General features: G+C 37.7%; 1 protein-coding gene across 4 annotated transcripts in view; it reads right to left on the reverse strand.

Moving 5' to 3' along the window:
- Window positions 1–25,539, reverse strand: part of LOC111941251 (uncharacterized) — a 337,983-nt gene that overhangs the window by 153,662 nt on the left and 158,782 nt on the right. For all 4 annotated transcript variants that reach the window (XR_015285175.1, XR_015285176.1, XM_086883483.1 and 1 more), the window contains one exon: window positions 24,376–24,495. Coding sequence is in view for 2 of the 4 variants with exons in the window: in XM_086883483.1 (XP_086739609.1) it covers window positions 24,376–24,431 (56 nt within the window). In the remaining 2 variants the exon portion in view is untranslated. The remainder of the gene's footprint in view (window positions 1–24,375; window positions 24,496–25,539) is intronic.

Genomic DNA, 25,539 nt, shown 5'->3' on the forward strand with positions numbered 1-25,539 from the left:
CTTGCAATTTCCTTAGACTGTTAAAGACAGTATTATATGGTTATTATTCATGCAATACTATGTCATTTTAGTATTTACTTTCCAGCATGATTTGGTTTTCTAAAGATACATGGCTGCTCTTTGATTATATACAGCCATTCCAAAACTCCATGCAAGGGGGGCATTATATTTTTAGGAAATGAATTACTAATACTCATGTGATTAAACTCAGTGATAAGGTATTACATTCCTGGACCACAAATATTAAATGATATTACAGCATGATAATCTAGCAGACTCCTACCCACATCTTATTCATTCATAATTCTTGGACTTATATTATGAATCAAGATTTCATACATAAAATTAATCAAAAAGAGAGAAATAATCAACAAAAGAAGCAAAATAGATCAACACTCAGAAACCTCAGATTTAAATTTGCCTTCACCAGACCAGGGGACCACAGCTCTGATATCCATGTCATTTAGAGCACCTGATGATATCTGCATCTGTATTTACATGCCACTATCAAACTTCTGGGAATATCCACAAATTTTATTCCATTTCTATATAGAAATCAACCCCCCCCCAGCTTTTTCCAAGAAGTAAAATAAAGAGTTTTCAAGACTGATTGCTACAGATCACCCATTTTGTAAGAAAGAAATTATTCATCCCATTGATGTACATTTAAATATAGCTAGTTCAGGATTTTCTGGTTTGTCAAGAAAGGTCAACCATCAATTAGTTATAACCATCTAAAGATGGTTTTAGAGAAAGAGGCTGAGGAGGCTGAATCTTGGTATCTGTAATAAAGGAAATTAATTGACCCAAGCTCTCCTTTATCTTCAAATGCTCAACAGAACCTCTGTCATCCCTGAAGTTGACCAATATAAATTTTACTGCTAAACAGACTTCAAGTATTTCTTTGAAGCAATTAATATATTCTCATATACACAAAGAAACAAACTTAGGACTACTCTTCTGAGTTGTCCATATTAATGTTTTGCCTCTGCAAAAAACAGAATCAGGTATAGATAACATACTAATGTGAAATGGTATTATAATAATGACCAGAAATGTTAACTATGATCCTAAAAACATACATATTTGTATCCACAGGCACACCAGTCTATCCATCCATCCATCTGTCTACCACTCCAAGAAACTGGAAGAAATTTCCATGTGAAAGAAACCTAATGGACATATTCTGAACAACATGTAAGTCAAGAAAGCACAAAGAAAAAAGCACAAAGTTTGGTTTCATATTCTCATTTCTTTGAAAAGGCACAGTCCTTAGTACTTTGGTTTGTTTTACACATTTCCTTAGAAGTATTTAGAATATACTTAAAGATAGAAAAAATTTATCCAGTACAGGACTAAAATGTGAGGTTTTCATTAGTGAGTGCTGCAGGACAGCCAGGGGATCAGGCCCAGCCCATAAGGATTTATGAAAGGCAGATCCTGCTTGACCAACATAATAGATGGAGGAAAGGTTATTGATGTATAATATATTTATCAATAGTCTGGATGAGAGAACCAAGGACACCCTCAGTCAGTTTGCAGAGGAGTGTTGAACTAAGGAGGGCAGGAAGGCCCTACAGAGGGAGCTGGAAAGGCTACATCCATGGGCTGGGGACAACTGCATGAGGTTCAACAGGACTGGGGAAAAGTGGCTGGAAAGATTCTTGGTAGAAAAGGACCTGGTGCTTTTCAACAGCTGATCAACAGCAGCTGAACATGAGCCCATGTGTGCCCAGGTGGCCAGGAAGCCATGGCACCTGGCTTGTATCTGTGATCAGCTCCCTGTACTCAGCACTGGTGAGGCCACACCTTGAATCCTGTGTTCAGTTTGGGGTCCCTCACTGGTAAGAAGGACACTGAGGGCTTGGAGCATGTCCAAAGAAAGGAACAGAGATGGTGAAGGCTCTGCAGTACAAGTCTGGTGAGGGTCATCCTCAAGGAAAGGAGGCTCAGAGGGGACCTTATCACACTCTACAGCTCCCTGAAAGGAGGGTGTAGCCAGGTGGGGGTCAGCCTCTTCTCCCATAAAAGTAGCAACAAGATACAAGGAAATGGCCTTTAATTGCACCATGGAATGTCTAGATTGGATATTACGAAAAATTTCCTCACAAAAAGGGTTCTCAAGTATTGAAAGAGGTTGCCCAGGGAAGTTCTGGAGCCACCATCCCTGGATGTATTTAGATGTGCAGATGTGGCACTGAGTGACACAGTTAAGTGGAGGCCTTGGCAGTGCTGGGTTAATGTTTGGACTCGATGATCTAAAAGGTCTTTTCCAACATGAAGGCGCCCATGAGTCTATGACAATATATTTGCATACCTATTTTAGCAGTTTGACAGCATTTTAGTTTTAAAAGTAACTTAAATCTCTACTCTCAGCAATTTCAAGGAAAGTGTTCCAATTATGAAATGAATATTAAAAACAGAATCTCTTTTTCTTTTTAATTCTCGGAAGATGATCTTGGATTCTTTGGATTTTGCTTGTAGCATAGCCAAATAGGAAAGCAGAAAAAGTAAAAGGTCATTGATTTTTTTTCCCCTCCACAACTATGAAACCAGCAAAAATAAATTATTTCATTTTGGCAAGATGACACTATTCTGGAAATAAAATCTTCAAAACATGGTCTGAATTTCAGGAAAGCAAACCAATGAAAAGGAACAATGAAAAAAAGCAACACCTTACAACTTCAGAAGCTTCACACCAGTTTACAAAGCAGCCACATAGCACAGTGACAGAACCCAAGACAGAGTTTAAATTAAATTAAAACAGAAAATTAAATTAAACAGGAAAAAAAATAAAAAAATCCCTTTATTATCTTTTCCTCAGAGAAGCTTCTGACTAAACATCTCATTCTAGACAACAGCTAGGAAACAGCTGTATTTTTCTTCCAGCACTTATCCTGAAATTCCTACACAAAGACAATATTCTTTCCTTTTGTCAGGACCTGGTGAGGTTCAGGTGCCCTTCTGCTCCTGTGAGCCTTATGGTGAGGAAGTAGTGAAATTATTTAGAACACAGCAGTGCTGTTGGTAAAATGAAATGCAAACCTCTTTATCAACAGCCATTAAAGTTGACCACACTTTTATTCTTAAGTATCTGCTTTTCTGTGACTTGAGCAACCATAAAAGGCACGGGCAAAACTTCCTGATAATCTTGGACACCTCTTCAGAGATTTGTAATATTATTCTTCAACACACAAAATTACCCCATGTTCCTCAGGGACTGACATTACACAGCATAAGAGAATGTAGTAGCTCAAGAAAGATAAAGTACCAAGAACTAAGCAGGGCTCATGCAGGAACATTATGTAATGTCCTGCACCAACCTGGGCAGTCTATTCTTGTGTTTAGCAATTCTTTCCATGAAGAAATTCTTCCTGATGTCCAACCTGAACCTCTCCTGGTGCATCTTGAGGCCATGTTCTCTTGTCCTTGCCTGGGAGAAGAGAGCCTGAACTGCAAAGAGCTTCAAGAGTTCCCATGTTGCATAAGCAGAAATACACATAATGATGCATATGCCTGGTATGTATCTTTCAAAAGTTTTTCCTTTCAATCAAGAAGATGGACCCTCTCAGGAAAATTCTCAGCCATTATAGTAGAAACCAGACTTTATTTACCTACAAATAACTTTCCTTGTTTTCAAATTTACTGTCAGTATCTGACATGTGCTGGAAAATACGAATTGGAATTCCTAGTGCTAGAAGAGAGCTGCCAAAATAGAAGTGGACAACCTACAAAAGTATATCCTGCCTTTTAAAAGAGATATCATTACTGTAGTTTCCAGAGTGGACACCAACTTTAATCAAAATAGCACCACACTACTCTACTATGTTTGTGGAAAAATAGAATCATAGAAGATGTTGTGTTGGAAGGAATTTATCAGGATCATTGAGTCCACCTCCCAGCCCTGCAGACACCCCAAATCTCCCACCATGTGTTGCCCAACATCCTGAGAACACTGTCCAAACTCTGTCAGGCTTGGTGTTGTGATTACTTCCTTGGGAGCCTATTCCAGTGCCCAGCCACCCTCTTGGTGAAGAACCTTTTCCTGATATCCAACCTAACTCAGCTTCAGGTTGTTCCCTCAGATCCTATCGCTGGTCATCAAACAGAAGCGATCAGGGTCTGCTTCTCCTCTTCCCCTCATGTTGAGGACTACAATGAGGGCTCCCTCAGTCTCTTCCAGGCTGAACAGGCCAAGTGCCCTCAGCCACTCCTCAATACAGCTTCCCCTCAAGGCCCTTCACCATCCTCATGACCCTCTTTTGGACACTCTCTAATATCTTAAGGTCTTTCTTATATTGTGGGACCCAAAGCTGCCCCAGCACTGGAGGTGAGGCCACCCCAGCCCAGGGAAGAGCAGGACAATCCCCTCCCTCACCCAGCTGGCCATGCTGTGCCTGATGCCCCCCAGGACACAGGTGGCTCCCCTGGCTGCCAGAGCACTGCTGACTCATGTTCTGCTGGCCATGGACCAAGACCCACAGGTCCTTTTCCACAATGTTGGGAACTACCCTTTTTCAGGACAAAGGCACTGCCACATGGACTTCCATCTCCTGCTGCTTGCCAACACTTGGAGAGCAGTGTAGGAGCACATACTGACCACTGAGAACTAGAGGTGTTCTATTAAAACCAAAATAAAGAGGCAATATTCCTACAGAAATATAAAGATACAAAATGAGTGCACTGAGCACAGCTATATTTTCTGTAATTACTATTCACTTCCACATAAACTCAACATGCCCCAGCCATGTGTGCTGGGCTGCATCCAGAGCCCCGTGGGCAGCAGGGCAGGGAGGGGATTCTGCCCCTCTGCCCCTCTCTGCTCAGACCCCACCTGCAGGGCTGCATCCAGCCCTGGGCTCCCAGCACAGGAAGGACAGGGAGCTGCTGGAGCTGGGCCAGAGGAGACACCAAGGTGATCAGAGGGATGGAGCAGCTCTGCCGTGAGGAAAGGCTGGGAGAACTGGGGCTTTTCAGCCCAGAGAAAAGAAGGCTCCAAGAAGACACTAGAACCTAAGGGAGCCTACAAAAAAGCTGGAGAGAGGGACTTTTTACAAGGGCACATAGTAATAGAAGAGGGAGAACAGATTTAAGCTAAAAGTAGATCAATTTAGATTAGATATTAGGAAGAAATTCTTTACTATGAGGAGGTTGAGGCACTGGAAGAAGTTTCCCAGAGAAGCTGTGGACATCCCAACCCTGTTCAAGACCAAGTTGGATGGGGCTCTGAGCAACCTGGTCTACAAGAAGGTGTTCCTGCCCATACCAGGGTGTTGAAAAAAGTTGATCTTTAAGGTCCTTTCCAACACAAACCATTCTGATTCTATGATATTCAATATTATATATATTCAATGATTACTAACATGACTTGCCCCGCTACTTCTCTCTGTTTCAAATAACCCAGAATTACGAAAACCGATTTTTGGAATTGCACATAATAAATAAGTAGGAAGAGTTTTTCCAGTTGTTCCAACCTCAAAATTGATGAAGAGAAGGTATTTGTTTGTCTTCCTTAAAGCAAGTTAACATGACTGAATTCCTGAGTTGATTTCCAAAATCTTGGTAATCACCATTACCACATCTAATCATTATTAGGACTAAATTCATAAAGCATTCCAGCTTTATTTATTGATTCTTTCCTAAACTAAGTTTACTCTTCCCCAGCATATGGTTCTTTTTATGTCTACCATCTGACATTTTCATCAGAATTACTATATGTATATACTGAACTTCAGATGGAATAGAAGCAAAGACACAATTGATTCCTCTTCAGTTGGAACGGTGCCTGTGAAAGACTGTTCAGTTTCTGATTAATGGAAAAGACCACTTAATAATACTGAAAAATCAAAAGGCAAAGCTAAACAAGGCTATTCTACTATCTTTAATTTACTGGATAAAGTGCAATAAAGAAAAATGGTATTTATTTATTCAGCTTTCACACAGAGATTGTATAAATGTTTGCCATACTCTGGAGCCACAGGTTTCAAATTCAAGCAGACTCCGAATACTTCTCTTTTTTTCTCACTTAAAGCATTCTAAGTACCAAATAATGTAACAATAATTAGACATCCTCTGTACATTGAAGTGATAAAGGTGAATTCCATGTTGAAAGAAACATGATTGTCCACTCCACCAACAGTTAAATATCAAGGAGTAAAATCCAGGAATCTGAGAATTCCAAAAATAATTCAAAAACAAAAAGTAATTTTTCTTAAACAATACTAATATTTTCTACCCTCATGTTGTAGACAATTACTTTTAAATTCTTGCTACAGTTGATAATAGTCAAAAACATATCTGACTCAGATAGTGACTTGCTTGTCTCTGTTTTCAAGCAAGCTGTTTAAAGTTCTGCCTTGTGTCTTATTTATTTAGCCCTAATTCTTTAGAAGCACTTGAAAAAGAAAAAATTTGTTGCTCATACATTAAACACTGAACCCAACTTCAGAGCAGAACAGAATATGACAAGACTTGATATACTTTAGAGTTCTTTTCTCCTAGATTTGTATACATCATGTCAGCTATAATTTTTCAGGTCTCTTTTAACTCTGTTGCACTGCTAACAGTACTGCAGCTGCTCTTTATTTATTTTTATCCTTTTTTCTTTTTTTTTCCCCTGTTCATAATATACAATCTGTCTGGCTCATTTTCAAGCTATTGAAATATTTAAATTCTAAAAAGAGTACAATAGACCATAACCACTTGCGTGCTTATGCTTAGGAAGCCTCTCTCCCTCCTCTCCTCAATCTTCTGTGAATTTCTGAAGTCTAGAAACAAAACTGGAAATTCAAGTGTATGTCTTAAAACAAGTTTGGTTTGTGGTTTTTTTTAGCTGTTCCCTTCTGAGATTAAAATACTGTACAAAACAAGTAATTCTTGTGGTACAGCTTCTGGAATTATGAAATGCAGACATCTACAAAAAGCATGACACTGACACAAAACCATCTAAATCAAAGTTTATGAACTTAATGCCTGTTCAGTTTCAGCTCCAGAGACAGCTGTCATTGTGTTGAATTTATGCAAAAGTACACTTCAATGGACTTTCTTCATTCAGGTCAGGGAAAAGAGAAGTTTGTGGTGGACAAATTCTATTAAAAGTTTCTTTGTCGAGCTTATTGGTAGTGCTTATTTTAGAGACTGGTTGTCTTTCCTAATGTTATTTTATGTATGGCTGTTAGAACCTGATATACTTCAATGAATCATTGAAAAAATCCAGATGGTCAAATTTTAAAAATCATGGTCAGATTTTTCATTGGTTAAAAGTTTTTAATATTGTTACTGCAAGGCCCCTTAGTCTCAACCCACAAAGCCTCATTTTAAAAAATTCTTTCTTCTTTTTTTTTGTATGCTACTAATATTTTCCTTCCTGTAGTTAAATGAAAAGTAATTAAAAATGCAAAATTATTTCATATGTTGCAATATGTGAGCCTGTAAATATGTAAATATGTGAGCTCCCAGGAGGGAGCAAAGCAAAATCTCTGTTTGGAGTGCAGAAAGAAACCTGTGCCGAGTCAGGATGTTAAATGAGGAAATCAGTTTAATTTCTTTATTTTAAGCAGTTATACCAACAGCATTGGCTGCGAGGTTGCCTATAAAAACTGGGCAACATTATTTGTTTTACATGCATACTAATATTTTTGATTTCATACCTGAGTGGCAAATGCATTATTTATCAAATGGTCCAGCACTGAAAGTCCCCTCAACGAAGAGGGGACAATGCTGTCTTTGCAACAACATGTTATACCATGATTTAATTTTAATAATAAAAACAATGTCACTTTGAGGGGGGGATAGAAGCATAGCAAGAGTCTACCTCTCTGTCTAATATTAAATTTAATTTACAAAGATACTGGCAATGGAGCAAGTATTCAAGCTGTATCATACTCAGTACCCCCAAACTTCAAGAATTTCAGTGGGAATTAAACATCCATCATCCACCTAAGCAGCATCACACTCTAGATCAGCCCCTCAAAGAGCAGGTCCAACAATTATTCAGAGTCCTGAGTGTACCTATCTTTGCTTTTAAATTAAAAAACAGCAATGATTGGAAGGGCCTGAGACCTTTCTTGCATCTTCATGTCTGGAAGGCAGCACTTGCTCATGGAATTCCTTTCCAAGAGTTCTTGGAAGATGAGTTATAGATCCCTGGTAGAATTCCTGCACAAAGGGAAGACGCAGTTTAACAGTTGCAGATTGATTTAGCAGAAGCATCTAATTAATAGCACAAGGTCAAATTATTCTGGGAAACCTTGGTACATCTCAGCCCTAATCTCTCATTTCAAATTCTGTAATTCTGAAAACTCAGGCCACAGATGATGTTTGATCTTCAAGCCCATGAATCCAGTACTTAGGCCCAGAACTGTTGTAGGTTCTACACGGCACCAAGTAACTACCAGTAATCTGAGGCACACAGAAATCACAAACAAGCACTCAGAATACTCAGAATGAATAACTGAAGTGTGCTTTCATTTCCAAAATTTTATCTTTGTCACATGCAAAATGTGGTTTAAATCTTAAGTACCTTAAAACTGCAAAACCTTAAAATTATTTCTTAGAAATTAATGCTTTCCACAGTGGTAACTATGTATTCAATAATGGCAGTTGCAAGGAAAATACAGTTCTGAACATCAAAGCCCCAAGGCTCTTAGTTAAAATGTGGCTCCTAGGGCTCCTTTGCTCCCCAGGGCAGGAAAAATGACTTTGGGAGACAGACAGGCTGTGAAAGGTGGAACATCCTCAACAGCCACAATGGCTGGAAAGCCAGGAATACCAACCCTGCATGCTGCATGCGGCACAGCTTGGTTTGTTCTTCTGTTTTTGTTGGTTGGTCTTTTCTTATTTGTGATAATTGGAATGGCCAACACACATCTACAAAGTACTTTGGTTCTGGTGAACTGGCTTTTGTCCAGGTAACCACATTTCAGCAGAAAATCCCAAACCTGCCCCAGACATAGAATTTTTGAGTTGCAAACCCTTCCCCTGGAAGTTCCATGGGAACAAAGGTGAACCAGACAGACAGCCCTCCTAACCTCCAAACAGAGAAGATGGGAAGGAAAACCAGGAGATGAAATTTATCAAGGCTTTCCTCACAGGAAACTAAAGAGCCTGTACATTCTAAAGAACATTTAAGGAGCCTGCCCCAAGTCTGATGATGAAAAACATGTCTGGAAATCACCCATACATTCTAGGATTGTCTCGTTCACATTTTAGGCAGAAAACTATGAGTTAGCTTGAAAGTAATTTATTAGTTCTGAAGTTACCACTGTGTGAAGGTTGAGCAAGAGGTGCAGTAGTGCATTGATGTAGGTCTATTTAAACCCATGGAGCTAATCTCTATGTTTTTGTAATACACTGAGAAAGCTTCATGAGTTATTTTTTTTTACCATATTTAAACAATGGGCTGAAATGAACGACTCTTATCTTCAGATGTTTATCTGGAATTACTGCCCTACAGCATGCAGGCAACTCTTCTCTTAGGCAAGTAAATCTTTTCATTTCTATCTGTGTACTAAATTCAGAAGAATCAGGTGTTTATTCATAAACCACAGACAAGATCTGTGGAAAAAACAAGCTACCAACATTACTTCAACTGCCATGAACAATGTGCTGGACATTTACACACACTTATTAGCAAGACAACAGAGAATGCTAGCTCTGCTAATATTGCTTTTCAGCATAGCTTTAGGATAATGATTTTTTTAGAAGATAAGTTTGATCTGTAATTCAAATCACACTATATCTTTGATTTGCTACCCCCTCCTCCCCTCACACTCTCTTTCCTCCTCCCTCCCCCCAAAAAAGCTTTATATAGAGTGGCTGGAAAGCAAAGTAGGGATCTATGCAGACACTATCCATCACATTTCTGTCTTAATTGAATGACACCAGAATGAGATCGATAAAATGTAACAAGAGACAGCTTTGCATTTCCACACTCACTTATTCTCCCTCTCTATTACTGCCAGCCATTACCGTGACCAGAAAGCCTAAGTACTGAGTCTGAACGTTGCTGCCAAGCAAGCTGTTAGTGTATGAATAAACTTGTCAGGAAAACAATAAAACTTACAATACTGGGAAAGGCCAAAATGTCAAAAGGCTGCTGCAAGCAGCATTAAATATGCTGCTTTTAAAGTTGAACTATAGAAACATATGAAGAGTTTCTAAATAACATGGGCACTGGCAATTCTTCAGATATTATTCCCCTCATTCCCTCAAGACATGTCTGTGTGCGTGTGTGTGACCGTCTGACATGCAGTTGTCGTGACCTCTTGGCGCAAATCTGCAATTTCAACAATAAGCCCACACCAGCTGTGATTTCCCTATGTTCAAGGATTCTGAGATCTCCAATGCATTATTGATAACCTCATTGCTGTGCTAAAAGCAGAGGCTGACGCACTCATAATCCCAGACTTTTCCTGAAAAGCTCCAGCTTCACATACCAATCGATCATGAGAAGTAAAATGAAAAAAGCCCATTTCAAAACCAGGCTACACTTTGAGTATTGCATCCATTTCAGTATGCATGCTAAGTAAAAATTTAAGATCTTTTCAAACTCCTTTTTTTTTTCCTAACCTTCAATTATGATGATCTTTTGCTCCTGACCCTGTAAGGGTTATGTCAGATTATCAAGAGCATAATTCAGATGTAAGTTCTGGAGTCATATTTATATTTAAAGTGTACATTGCTTTTGTAGCTGAACTTCTCAAACAAATCTAGGTATTATTCTAACTAGCAAATGAAGCAGCTACTAGTATTAAAAAAAACCCAGAAAACTGCAACAAAAAAAGGAACACATTACATCAAGTGAATATAGTAAACAAGATGACTTATAAAGACAGGAAGAGGAAAGTGTTAACAATGGCAAAACTGCACAGGATACAGCTTTAGTTATGCATAATTAGGAAGCTCATGGAATATGAAAGCACAAGTATCGCCAGTTTTCTGGTCTCAGTTAAGTACGTAAATAAATGTTTAGACATTGCATCACAGGAAATGTTCTCTTCATGTTTCAAGACAGACTGTCATATTTCAACTTGAAACACAATTAGATATTAAAACAATTGCTGTACAAGTACAAGCACTTCTGCCAGGCATTATTAAAATCCAGCTGATGAGACACTTGGCCTCTTAGCTTCAATACATAATTTTTCATGCCTGGTTGACTATGTTGCATTGTTTCTTCATGATTACATCCATCTCAGGTCTTTTTTCCTTATCTTTTCTTCATGTACCAAGAATCAAATATGACTTTCCTGGAGGTAGGAGACTGAGACAGTCATGACTTCTCAAAGTAGAAAGATTTCTCAAGTCAGCCCTATTTAGCAAACTTAAGCATGCAAGAAATTTAGTTTCAGTTCATTTTATTTTAGAAAATATATTTACACAGTAGACCCAAAAGGAACTAATCTTCAATAATATACCCAATTTGAAACAAAATTACATCAATGATCTCTAAATAGGTGGTATTATTAAAAGTATACTGAAAAAAATCTGTATGTACATCTCATCTTTCAGAACAGTATCTAAACCTGAATTATCAATATAAAAATTAAAATAAAAGAAATTTTTTAATTTGATGACTGTCCCCTGAGGTTACACTCACACAGACTGACCAGGACTTACTAAGATTAATATATTTTCTTTAAAAATTACTGCTGAAAAGCCAAAAATAACTAAGGTATCATTGAAAACCTCCAGCCACAGAAATCAGAGCTGAATATCTTATTCATATAGCAGATAATACCTTATTATAGTTAGCATATGGCCGATATTAAATACTAAACATCAAAATCATAGGATTTGCCAGAAAAGCTGACAACATTGACTGAAGGGAAGTAAGTGGTGAAGTTCTAATGCCACAGTTTCATGGAAGTAACAGCACTATGACTTCAGGGTGCTGACAGAGTCAGTGAGAAGGAAATGGCTACTCTAAAAGGTCAAAGGAAGGATGCCCAGACTCTCTTGATAAAAGCCCAGATTAGATATTCAATTTGTGTAAGTGGGATGGTGTGGTTGCCCCTCTGGAGTGTTTGAATTGCTGTGAAGAGCAAACAGATCAGGCAGCATGTATTTTACCTTGATGCCCACTCGAGAAAGGCAGGGAAAACATAAAATTTTCCATGTACAAAAGAGGCAGTGCAAACTGGGGGCTGTGGGCAATAGGCTTCCCTCCCTCCTCTTTCCTTGCTTGTATCAGTGGACAGGAACCACAGACAAAAGTTGAAGAAACACACCAAGTACAAACTAGACACCATTTATGACAAGTGCAATATGAATTACTCAAGATAGCTCCCAAGGATGTCAAAAGAAATGGAAAGCAATTCTAAGGAAATTCTAATTTACTTCATTTTTAAGTTACATTTAGAAGATCTGGGATTTCCAAGAACATTTGCAAATTTCACAGATTTCCATATGAGGACAGAGCTTTATCCTTAATCAATTCCATCCATGTGGTAAGTTTCTCAGTGGCTTACAATAAAATGCTTTATCAAGTGAGTCTGTATTTCATCACAACACATAAAAAACCATAAACTGAATCCCTCATCAACATCAATTTACAGAAGTGTTGTTTTGCTTTCTAGTAACCTACATAAAAGTGTTCAGCTATCATTCAAAGGTCATCTTGGTCATGAAGACTACTCCCCTCCCCAAAGAGCTATCCCTTCATTTTTATTGGCTTTCAGTGTGGTTAGTTCAGCAAAGCAGCACAAATGGCTGCTCAAATGGCAGCCTAAGAAAACACTGTTTCAGGCACTGACAAATGAATGCTGTGGGCATTGCTCTGGCAAGATTAAACTCATATTCTTATACCACAGACTGCCACTGCTCTGCCTAATTCTAGTGGTCCTACTTACTCTCCTCCTATCATTTAATTGTGAGAAGTTTACCTGTTTACCTGAGGTTAGCTTATTATCTATGATGAAACTCTAAATAACTAAGATTAGAAGATAAAGTCCGTGTAGGCATGGCAAGGGAGTACCTGCTTCCCTCCAGAGGTCAAACTCAGAGTACACAAATACAGAAGCTTGAAGTCCAGCAATACCATCTTCACATTCAAGCAAAACTAAATAACTAAATTTTGTCTCTCTTTTTTCTCAATGCTTCTTTTAGGGTGATGCCTGGAGAAGGCTGACCTAGATCAGAGGCTAGGCAGAATTAAGAAAAAGCAGGTATTTATTGAAATCCCTTAAAGGACACATCTTGGCAGTACAAGAGCCAAGATGGACCTAAAAATGGTCACAAAATGCATGATTGGTCATGAGGCCTCACATTTTTATAAGTTTTGGTGCATCTGCGTATCAAGGTTAATTGTCCAGTCACTGCTTAGGGTTATGAAGTCCCATTGTTCTTGTTTTCTCTCTTCAGTCCACTGTTGTTTATGCTTTTGGGCCTGAAACTTTTAACGATTTTCCTTGGTATCAAGCTAGAAAAGGAATTGTTTTGTCCACCTACTCTGTGAAGAGAGCTCACTAACACTTAATATGAAGCTCAAAACTACTCTACTCACCTAGGCAGCACAGAATCTGAAAAATATGAAAGCTAAAACTTACAGCATCAAGAGGGGGAACATATTTTTAAAAATCATGCCAAAAAGAGGAACCAATTTATTTATCAAATTAAGTGATTCTAAAGATTTATTTATATAATACACTATGACTGAAATATTAACAAATATTAAAAAATATTCATTAATATATAAATAGAAAAAGATGTCAACTCATGACAGAAGATGAAAAAAACCAAAATACTTCAAGGATTAGTAAATCACAATTTTAAAAACTTTCTGAGTACCTGAGATTAAAGATAAATTAGGACTTTGTCAACAACCACAGAGACAAGATTTTATCCTTGATGCAATCCACTACCAGTGAAAGATAACATTCTCTCTGTTTAGCAATACAAGATTAGACAGCAGAGAAATATGGATAATTTGTGAAACTATAAAAGCTTAAAGACTATTTCCTCCTATATTTTTAAAAACTTTTGGCTTTTAATATTTTTTACTAATTTATTCTTACAAGGCCACTTGAACTCCCTTTTAGTAATCATTTTGATATTTAGCTTCACTTTTCTACTTTAGTATATAATGTTAAAAATATCAAATTTTGTGACAAATATTCATTATTTTTCTTTTTTTAAATTCTTGGAAAAAAAATAACACACAATCTGTTTTTCAATAGTTCTTATATAAAAAAGTGGCTTTTATTTACTGCATCTATTCTAGACTTTAATATATCTATGTACATGAAAATAGAATGATAAATAGAATAGATAACAGAAAAATATTTAAAATAACAATAAATACTGCTCTGTACCAAAGTTACATTAACAGGTGGAAAATAAGATGAAAAACTCTCTAGTGTTATTCTAGTTAGTTCACTGAAAAATAACCTTTTTTCCTCAAACACACTCTAAAATATCAGGAGAGAGGTAAGAGGTTTTAACTAGTAAAACAAAGCAAGTCCAGATTTTATAATGTAATTTCTGAATATGTTACTAAAAAGTACTCTGATATGTAAAAACTATTGTTTTTACACATGAATCAATTAACACATTATGTTTCTAATGCTTCTTTCATATCAAAATGACTTCAAGCTTTTAAACATATAACATTTATATTCTTTCAGGAATAACCATGTTTTTGTTATCACATTTCTATAAGGCAATTAATTATTGCATACACTAAAGAAAAAAGTTTAGCCCAGCACATTACCACTAAGAATATTTATGGAGAAGGAGAAATACAGAAGAGGCTTGAAGTTAATAATGTAGGGCCATTAATTAGCAACAAATGAAAGAAAAGCAATAAAGCAATTTTGTCACCAATTACTGACAATTTGCCTAAGTACAACCATTAATTTTGGATAATATAAACCCATAAAATTAAGGGACCAAAACTATTTGAATCAATATCTCTTCTCACTAATTTAAATACTTTCAGGAGTATCAGAATGTTTGAAAGTTTTAAATGTTGTAAGAAAAATGGAAAACCTATGGTTATGATTTCCTATCTAAAAGTTGTTGGTTTTTGCTTTGGAGATATTTTCCTTTTCTTTTGTGTCTGAAAATAAGGAAAAGGAGGGCAATTAATATTGTGACTCTTTGGAATTAACACAGTCAAAACATTTGGATTTTTACACTTTTCCTGCTGTTTTAGGGAGTTGTCATAGAAGGAAGCCTGTTTAGGAGAGCCAGAAGTATCAATGTTTAGTAGTTTGATTAAGCAATCTCCACTATTTACTGACATTATTAACAACACACTGACACAACATTAACATCAAGGGAGTATGAATTTTACCCTTGCACTGGGATATGATCTCCAGCCTCTCAAAGAAATGCCAAAGCCCCCAGAGGCAGCATCCTGCACCGCCTGCCATTGGTGGAGAGCAGATGTGGCAGATGCAGATGTGGCAGATGATGCAGATGTGGCAGATGATGCAGATGTGGCAGATGATGCAGATGTGGCCCCACAGCCTCCCAGTGCCTTCCCAGCACAAGGTCACTCTGCTCACACCACTTTTAATCGCTACAGCTTCTCAGGGCGGCCTCCCGAACCACCATGGACCCTCTGAACGCCAAAAACAGGTGATGCGACCTCAAGACAAAGTTCTGCAAAACTCTGCTGAGGCTGGGGATGACTTTTTATTCACAAACACACATTTTGGACTCCCTTTTCCCTCAGCACTTGCCAGCATCCGCTCTCCAGGAAAGCAAAGCAAGCTTTTGATGAATATCGAGAGGAATTTGGGAAAGAAATTACACGTGGAACACCTCCAAAGACCCACCGAGGAAACTTACAGTTTAATCAGCATCCATATCAATTCATAAACCTCGGGTGCTAGAGTACAAATAAACACTCTAAAGGATTTTAGCTGCAAGGAGATAAGATCTCTCCCTGGGGAGACGGCTAGAAACTGCTCCATTGCCTTTGTGCAGACTGCTGGAATGTGCTTGCTTTTCATTTCGGTCTTTGTGTCTGGCACTCAGGCCTCACAGGCAGTGTCTTAAGCCATGCAGGGTCAGGGCAAACAGAGAACTGCATTCATGGACAGATCAAGTTTATGTGAGAATCTGCTCCTCCTGTGCCCTCAATTTCCATTTGAATTGTTAATAAAATCTCAGCCTGAAAGCACATGATCCCATCAGTGGGGAAGTCATGCAGAGAATCCTCTAGCTCAGAAAAACAAAATTTCTTTATCTTTTTCATCCTCCTCCTACATTCGTGGGAATTATGCCATGTAACCCCCCACTCCTAAAGTAACTGCCTTCTCCCAGCGCAACACCTGATTGCCAAACCACAGCTTGCACCCAAAACCAGTGGGGGAAAGAAGGGGAGAGAAAGAAGGGAAAAAGATGCACAAGCAATGCTCAGCAAAATCACAACCACAATAATTGCACCTTTGTAGCAATTAAAAAACTCCCAGACACCTTCAGGCCAAAGGAAACATAAATATTTAAATTTTTAAGTTAATTTCCAGCAGCTGATAACACCAGCTGCAAGAATTTCCCACAGCTTTATGACACTGCATGAACTACAGGGCCACAGAGATAATAAAAGGTCACGCATAAAGGAAAGAACAGAGCAATACCCCAATTAACTTGGTCTCCCCATGCAAAAATTGTACAGGAACAAGAGCTGATACTTGCTGCAGGCACCAGACATGCATCTCCTAACCTTGCCACGGTCTAACTGGGCCTCTTGTTTCTTCTGCCTTTGCTCCTTGCAAACTGGTTTAATATTGAACGCCTTGCAGAGGGATGGGCTGATGAACGAAAACATGAATTTCCTGCTTGCCCTTTAAGGTGGGGTAAAGGGGGTGCTAGTAATCAATTACAGAACAAAAAGCAAAAGAGACACTAAAGATTTTAAGAACTGGATGTCATAAAGTTTACATGCTGTTTTCTAACAAAAATACTCTCTTTATTCCTTCCTCAGAACTGTTTATTTTTTTTTTAATATACAAAATATAATAGAGTATTCAAGTAAAATCTGAGTGAAATGCAATGACACAGAGATTGATGTAGTTTTCACTTGTTCTTTAGAGCAGTACATCAGCCCCAGAAAAACAATAACTGCGCTAAATATACAAAGGAATTAAAAATCTTGTGGTTCTGAGTTTTGCATGCTCCCAACCCTGGCCTCCACTCCCTCCTTCTCCACACACTCATTTGGGAAGGTATTTCTATTTGCAGTAATTACTGGAAGGAGGAAAGTTTTAAGGCTGAAGCTGAGTCTCTGAGACCCATTCTGCTCATCATTTCACTCACCAAGGCTTCCTTTTCAACCTGCTTTCCACAAATAACTTTGCAATAATTACAAACTCCCGAAAAAGCAGATTAGACCTCTGAACAATGCTTGCCTGAATCATTACTGCATACTATTAATCAAAGGATGTTATTGTGATAGTATCTCATGCTCAGAAGCTGATTTAAAAATAATACAGGTATTTCAAGGTTCTGTAGCCCCGGGGGCTCTTCTGGTTTGGACTGAATGTGCTCACAAAACCAGAATCCGTCATCAGTAATATTCCTATCAATAAAGGATACATCACAGCAGGTGTTGATGGACATTGCTATTACATGATGAAACTGGTTTTGTTCCAATCTAGATTTTACATATTTTTAGCTAGGGATGGTGGAATTGCTCCTTAGGAAATGCAGCCCATGGATATAGCCCTTAAATCTGTTCACCAGGTGGCTGCAAATAGGTCATGGGTGTTATTAATTACTTTGTTAGCCACAAGTCTTTGAGCAGTGTATGCAAACATATTTGACCTGTGACACAATTTTAAACTGACCAATAGGAACAATCACTATTTGTTATTTGTGATGCGTGACTGGTCACTTAAAACACAAAACTCTGCTCTTTTCCTGGCTGGGGAGAAAAGAGGGCCTTTTCTGTTTGTTAATTCTCCACAAATGCTTGCAACTGCCTAAGGAGTCAGTTAAAGTGCTGTGTTTAAATGGGACTTTCTAGCAAATACTTGTTGCAGGTTGGTTTTTTCCCCCCCACAATCTGGTGGCCGGTGAGCAAGGCTGTGACTTCACACTATGAATCCCTGGAGAGCTGCAGAGGGAACAGGAGATGAGCTTCCTTACACCAACACATGCACAATCACAGAACACTCCAAATTCCATGGGGAATTTACAATTTCAACACATCGTCTACCCATGTGACAGGATGTTTACAGGTCTTCTTGTCCAAATGATCTCTTCCTTTTTTTCCTGAGTATTAATTGAGAGAATGTCTCTTCTGGGTTTTTTTGTACAGTCGCCCTCTCCTCATTCAAACACTTGCTCAAAACTCATTTCTCTTGGATAGTTTATTGATGCTCACTCCATATTTTATGGATACAGTGAAAGCTGCCATATCACACCACTAAATACAAAAACTGAGAGGAACTGCAGAGCAAAATAATGTCCTCTATTTAAATCCACACCAAGACTGCAATTCAGTGTGCATGTGGGTCCAGGGAAAAGGAGAACATCCTAGCAGGAAGTTACTTAAAAATTATGTATCATACAATTTAGAGCTAAAATCCATTCTCTTTATCCAATTTGAAATAACAAATTTGACTTTTCTAATAGGCTTTTGCCATAAAATAAAGCTGAGGAAAAAGTGAAGAAAAAAAATGGCAGAAAATTAACCTCATCTTCTAAAAAGAAGGTAGGTTTCCTAAAATGCAGGCTCCACAAAACAATCTGTTAAAATTCTCACTTATTTTCTCCCAAGAGATTAAAGTATTCATCATGCATGGGGAATCATGAAAAATGTTAAATTTTTCACAGTACAATTCAGCAAATTAACTCACACCTTGCACGTTTTAGCCAAATGTCCTAACTCAAGAGAGAACTTTCTCTGATATCTTCCTATTTCCTACAAAACCTTACATATGCATACTATGTATTCCCTACATGACCATCTGTGAACTTAAAGAGGTCCATGAGATAGATTGGTTACTCTTATTTTTTAATGTAAGAGAACGCTCTAAATATTTATGTTAATAATGTACTAGAATTAAACTATTAGGGTTAATAGATTTATTTTTACAGGTGTTTGAGATCAGTATTTAAGCAATTAACTTTCATACTTCATAAATCATTAAACTGTTTTCTATAAAATAGTGAGATTTATAATGGGTAAACCCCAATAAAACATCAACAAAATAAGGCTCATACACATTTTAAATAATGTCCTTGTAATATTCCAATAATATTCTCTAAAATTAATTTTGAGTTCTATTTAGTCAGCTAATAAGCTGGTAAACAAAACACATCCCTTCTTCAGGAGCTGAATGTAACCAAATCACACAAAACAAAATCTGAAGCACTAAACAAACATACACAGAAACAACAATGCCACCTAACTCCTCTCTTCTTAAAACACACTTTTTTCCTGTCTTGAGTGTATACAGAAGCAAATTAGACTCTGCATCAAGTGGGTGTGAATTTTCATGAGTTTTAGAAAGCTGGTAATTTGGCAGCAGCAAATCCAGAGCCACCTGTGTGGCTCAGGCCATCCCAATCTCAGCCACTGTGGCCCTTTTTGGACTTGTCCTCCCACGGTTTTGCCACCTGTGCCACACTGCACTCAACCTTTTCTACACTGCGTAGGGAATGTAAACTGTGTGGATTCAGAATGCTAATTGACATTTCCTTGATCTGCCTTCATCTATCCAGAATGGATGGCAAAGGCAACCAAGACAGAGAGGCACCTGTGGCTTGTGGCACCTGTGCTGACAGGGTCCTAGGTATTCCAGGCACACCTGGATTGTGTTTTCACAATTCTCCAACTCAGCTGGGTATAGCAGGCCATGACCTTGCTCCTTTTTCATAAACTGTTCCCTTTTAGAGCCATTAATAAAGCTCAATGCACTGTCTCTTTCAAGTTGTATACTCCTCTGTGTTTCCAGTAACATGGCAGTGTATTTTCTTGTAGATTTGGAGAAAGCATGTGACAAAACAAAAAATCAGAAACCTAGGTTTAGTTCAGAGATCTAGTAAGTACTTACTTAAATTAATTACATACCTATTTATCCATGAAGATTTGGAGCTTGTTGAAGACCAAAGAGGTTGGAAGGTTTAACTTTGAAAGATACACATCTGGCACGAGGTAACTTCCTACTGTCAGAGGTCCTGTGTGATTTTAAATTTCTATGCTGACCAAGAAAGAATAAAAACTCTGCCACAGTGCCAGAAAACATCCTCAGCTGTTGAGTATGCCCCCCTCTTTAAAGCTCTTCTCAATTGCAAGACAGATCTACATTTTCTGCAATTTATTATGTGAAATAGTTTCAAATAGGCATTAAATTATCTTGAAATTATCAGCTCAAATCAATATACATTGATGTGAATGAACAGTGGAAGGCCTGCAGTATGAGAAGGATGAACAGCAAAACTGACTGCAAAGAATGAAAGAGAAGCATGGGGCAGTTGAGTCACTATCATCTGACACAGATGATATAAAAAGAGGCAAGGAGATTACTGAGAAATAGGGTCTTGCAACACCTGATGGTCCTCAGAAATGTAGGTGATTAAGGTGGGTGCTCAACTTAGAAGGGGCGATTTGCTGCAGAAAAATATTAGAGAATTCTGGTTTTCCCATCTAGAGGAATATCAGAACCCAGTGCAGGAAACAGCAAACCCTGGAAATGTGCTTTAGGAAGAAGCTGCTCTGTGGCCAGCACGTCTCCAGATCCCTCCCAAATTCTATAAACCTGTGACTAAGGCAATAGTGAGTAAAGTTTGCACATTTAATCAAAATTGTACACAAAAGGTACAGTAGGAAACATGATTAGGTGATAAATCACCTCTTATTATTGAAATTTAGACACTTTCTAAAAAAGAAATTAAAGAAAGGAGAAAAAGACAATAAAGTGGTCCAGCTAGCTAAAGGTTTGGGCAAACAGGAGTGATGGCCCAAGAAATGGTTGCATCTAAAAGGCTAAGTCAAAAGGAGCATAAACCTAAGGAAGTTAAAGTAAATAAATGGGACCCAAAGTGCATAAGATTTTAAAATTAAATCAGAAAATCATGTATTTAATTCTGAGGGGAACAGTGTGTGCCAGGGTATTGAGTTATACATTGCTGTATTGAAGAGTAGGTCAAGATCTTATCAGCTCTATTATGAGGAATGTCAATAAAAGGCTGTGCTATGATAAAATGTTTAATTAAAAATGAACAGTGTGCAACAGATGAACTCTTTGTATTATACAGAAAAAGGAGTAAAATGGATTGTGTTCCCCAAGTTACAAATTGCAAGGAATCATTTTCCCTCCATCAAACATTCTTATCACTATGAAGTCTTGTATTAAAAATTTGATTCATTTATACTACATTTTTTACAAATTAGTGTAGGGCTATACCTACAGGATATTTCAAATTCTTGACCATCTGGATCAGCTGTGAGGAGAAGACTGGGTTCTGGTTTTCTCAGTAGTCTTTCAGGAGAATAAGTGGTTTGCTTTAGCAGGTTAATTAACAAAGCAAAATATTAATACTGATTCATTGAGTTGATCCAAAAGTAACAGGAAGAAGCAAGACTCAATATTTTGGTTCATTACTTGTATAATATAAATGTACTCAACACGACTGCCCTAAACATCTCTCACAGCTCAGTACAGAAGGTGACAATGACACCAGGAAGAGCACAGGGAACTAAATGCAGCAACACCCATTGTGGACAGACATCATGACTGGCAAAAATACTTTATTCCCATCCTTTCTGTAATATTAACCATCTTAGACATGAGGCAGTGCCAGAGCCAGGATATTTATCGATATGAGTAAAGGCAAAGGAGTTCAAGACGCAAAATATGTCTTTACACAGATTTAAAGGAATGGTGCAAAATTCAGGGAGCAGAAAATGGTAAATTAGCACCATAGGACTTGGCAAAAAAATGGTTTAACACCTTCATGGCCTTCCTTAGCAGCATAACTTTGTGTAACAAAGCATAACACAACATTCACATGGCCTGGAACATGCAGAAGAGATTTTTAATATCTCTGCCACTCAGCTTCAAACCCCCAACAGAGCATATAGATGCATATGGACACATACACTGCATAAACCGTGTACCTCTTAAAACCCAGCCCAAAATGGGAGAGATTTCTAGTGAAAAACATTGTAAAATTCCTAAAACAAGGTACACCAATAGAAGGAAACTTACAGTAGGAGCTGATGAACCTGAGATATTGAAACAGATAAACCAGATATCAGCTGAGAGCACACTCAGAATTTCATATCTGCCCCTTTTTCAGAAGCATATAATACTTGCATTAAGAAAATATCTTAGTCAGAAATAGCTTTGGTGTAGCATTCATGTTTTTGACAATCAAAATTTAACTTCATATGTCACACAACAATTTTAATATACTCTTATGCCTGTGCTATACAATAATATTAGAGCAAAGGGCTCCACTGATAAGCTGATAGGAAAAAAAACCTATATATATTATGCAGAAAATAAGAATTCTGGTGCTCTTTAGTCAAAGAATTTATAAGTTATGAATGACCTGTGGGCAGCACATGCTCTACCTGTAGGAGTGTGAAAGAATCTATTACTATAGCAAGAATAATACTAAAGTACATCTTTTCATCCGTGGACAAAGATAAACTTATCAAATCCCAACTGGTAGTAAGGGGAAAATCCACAATATGCTTATGAAAGAATTTGCAGTCATAGAAACTGATGATATTAAAGAGCTATTAAGTGATCTAGTCTTCCTCTCAGAGTTAAGCTTTGTATCTTGCAGTTCTTGCATAATCATATCTTACCTGTAGGATTGCCACCCTATCCCTTGGTAAATTGTTCTGAAGTCCTTTATCTTTTCATCAGATATTATTTCCTGAGATTCAGTCTATAATTACCCATGATGATACTGTCATATTTAAGGACAGAAAAACATAGGTATAGAAACATGTTTTCCTTCAAGCACAGGATATTCCAAATCAAGTACAAATAAACTTTAATAGGAGAGACTTAATACCAAAGAAGCAGATTTGGTAGCAATATTAGAAACTAAATCCTCAGAGGAGGTCTAGTTAAGGGCAGGAATAGAACAAATCTTTCACCAGGAGCCAGAAGAGATTCCCAGAGTCATGGCCTAGTTGAAATTAAGAGAAAAACTCCTACTGGTTTCAATGGGGCCAGGACATGGTCCCCATATTCTATCCATAGTATATCACCTGAAATGTAAACTAAAAGTGAAGCATTGTGAGGTGAGGTGCCTGTAATTCCTAATGTTTTCATCCACTGTAATAGCCCTCTCCTTGAACTCCAACAGAGGCAAATTAGTTCCACATGTCAGATACCGACCGTAATATTTTTCCTTACACTTGGTACACAATGAGGGGATGCAGTACAGCATAGAGCAATTAATACATTTATTTTTATGAAATAATGCACGACAGAACAGCTCAGAAAAGGTGTCACTCACTTGAAGGTTTCTAGCTCATGAAGAGTAAAAGTAGGAAAAGCAGTCAATGAAAACTAAGATAAATTAAGCCCCCCCTTATTGTCCAACACCTTCCTAGTCGTTTCTTTACTTGCTTTGTTTCAACCCTTCTCTCCTTGCAGGTCTCCTGGTACCCTCATTTCCAACATCACCTTGGGATTATAGTCTATCACAACCCAAACTGAACCAGTTTTTACAGTTTCCTGAAAGAGAAATCTAACATATAGGATAGGACTGCTAAGCATAGGCAACTCATGCATTTTGCATACTCTACAGAATCCTGCCAAGGGCTCAGCTGCCATTCCAGATGGCTGTGGGTCTATTGCGTGTTTTGTGTCATATTTACCACTGCCATGTTTAAGTAACAAACTCTCACCTCAATATGTCTTTTATCACCAGTGAGAAAATAGTAAAAGAGAACCAAGGCCTTTACACAGTACCTATTCATTGCACTGCACTTTGACAGAGTGCAGTTATTATTATTGTTATAACAACAACAACAACAACAACAATAATAATAATAATAGTAGGCAAACCTTCCTCAAATCACTCTCCTGAAACCATTCTGTTAGGAAATAATCTTGGCTGTGGAAGGCTGACTAAGACATGCTCTTTCTGATGACACATGCACAGGGACTTCAGAGTGTACCTTTAGTCACAGGTAACAGTCACAGCAGCCCAAGAATGCTTTGGAACAAAACTTTGACACGAATGAGAGCTCTTGGAATATTGCAGCCCACAACAACACCTGGACTCATTAATTACTCTGTTGGGTAAATACCAACACTGAGGAAGCCACCAAAACAAATGGCAAGTCAAGGTGAAGTCAGACTTGGAATACCTGTCTGAATTCACTTATATTAAACAGAAAAGTGACTGTGAAGAACTTCATCAGGCCTTGTGGAAGAGAATGAAACCTACCTCATTCTGAGAAGCCGCTCTCCTTTGCCAGCACTACTCAGTGCTGAATCTGGCATCACTCAGAGTAGAGCATCACAGCAGACAGATGCTGACATCTGTGGAAAATGTTTCTTTCCAGTCCTGTAAAATAAAAACACATCACAGTTCTTTTAGAAACAAAGACTCTGTAAAAACAGTGCACTGTATAATTCCAAGATTATTTTAATTCAAGTCACCCTTGTTCAGTAAAGAAAAAATAATTAGAAAAACAACAAAAACAAATGGAGAAACAAACAAAAAACCTTCCCCCCTCCTCAAGCTGGCAAACTCAACTTCTAGAGTTCAAGCCATATTTTTATGGATTTTATTTACAAATATAATAAATAAAGTGCCTTTCTTTGAAAAACTGAATTTCACCATTTAGAAGTAGAAAGATTATAACAGTTTAGAAGTAAAGACAAGTAAAAATTTGTAAACTTTCATGTATTTTCCAAGTATTCAGTTTACAATACAATGTTGACTACCATGATAACAGTTTCAAAATATCCCACAAAATAATTTATGATGGAAAATTAATCACCACTTTTTCAACAAGACCATGGCACTGAGTGCCATGTCCAGCTGCATCTTGAACACCTCAAGGGATGGTGACTCCACCACCTAATTGCAGAAGTGTGAAGACAAGCACTGTAGAATTAGACAAAAGTAAAGTAAAGAGATCTATGTTCAAATTGATGGTGACATAACTGGAATTTCATTAATTTTTCTGATAATGCATTAACTGAAGTGGAAACTGCTCCTAAATCCACACAGACTTGTATACAATCAATATGAACACACAAAGAAAGGGAAATTGGATTGGGAGGGGCTGATTATTTTAGTGCAAGCTGAGACCCCAAGACAGACAAAGCCAGTTTAAAAAAAAAAAATAATACAAAATGTGTAAACATTTTCTTCAGGCATTATCTTTTCAAAATTTTGAAACAAATTCAAGATAGTTTGTAAATATGCACAACTTCAGTAGAGTGACAATCAAATTCACAAGAGATTAATTTAATACTTTATTTTATTAAGTACAAATTACTTCATATCTCTCTTGCCCTCTTTATCTGGAGTAGCAGAACACCACAAGCACCCTGTTTTAATTAAAGGGATGCAGACCAGACTTAAATTATATCATTTTAA

Source organism: Cyanistes caeruleus, chromosome 3 (assembly GCF_971803275.1).
Source record: "Cyanistes caeruleus chromosome 3, bCyaCae1.hap1.1, whole genome shotgun sequence".
NCBI lineage: Eukaryota > Metazoa > Chordata > Aves > Passeriformes > Paridae > Cyanistes > Cyanistes caeruleus.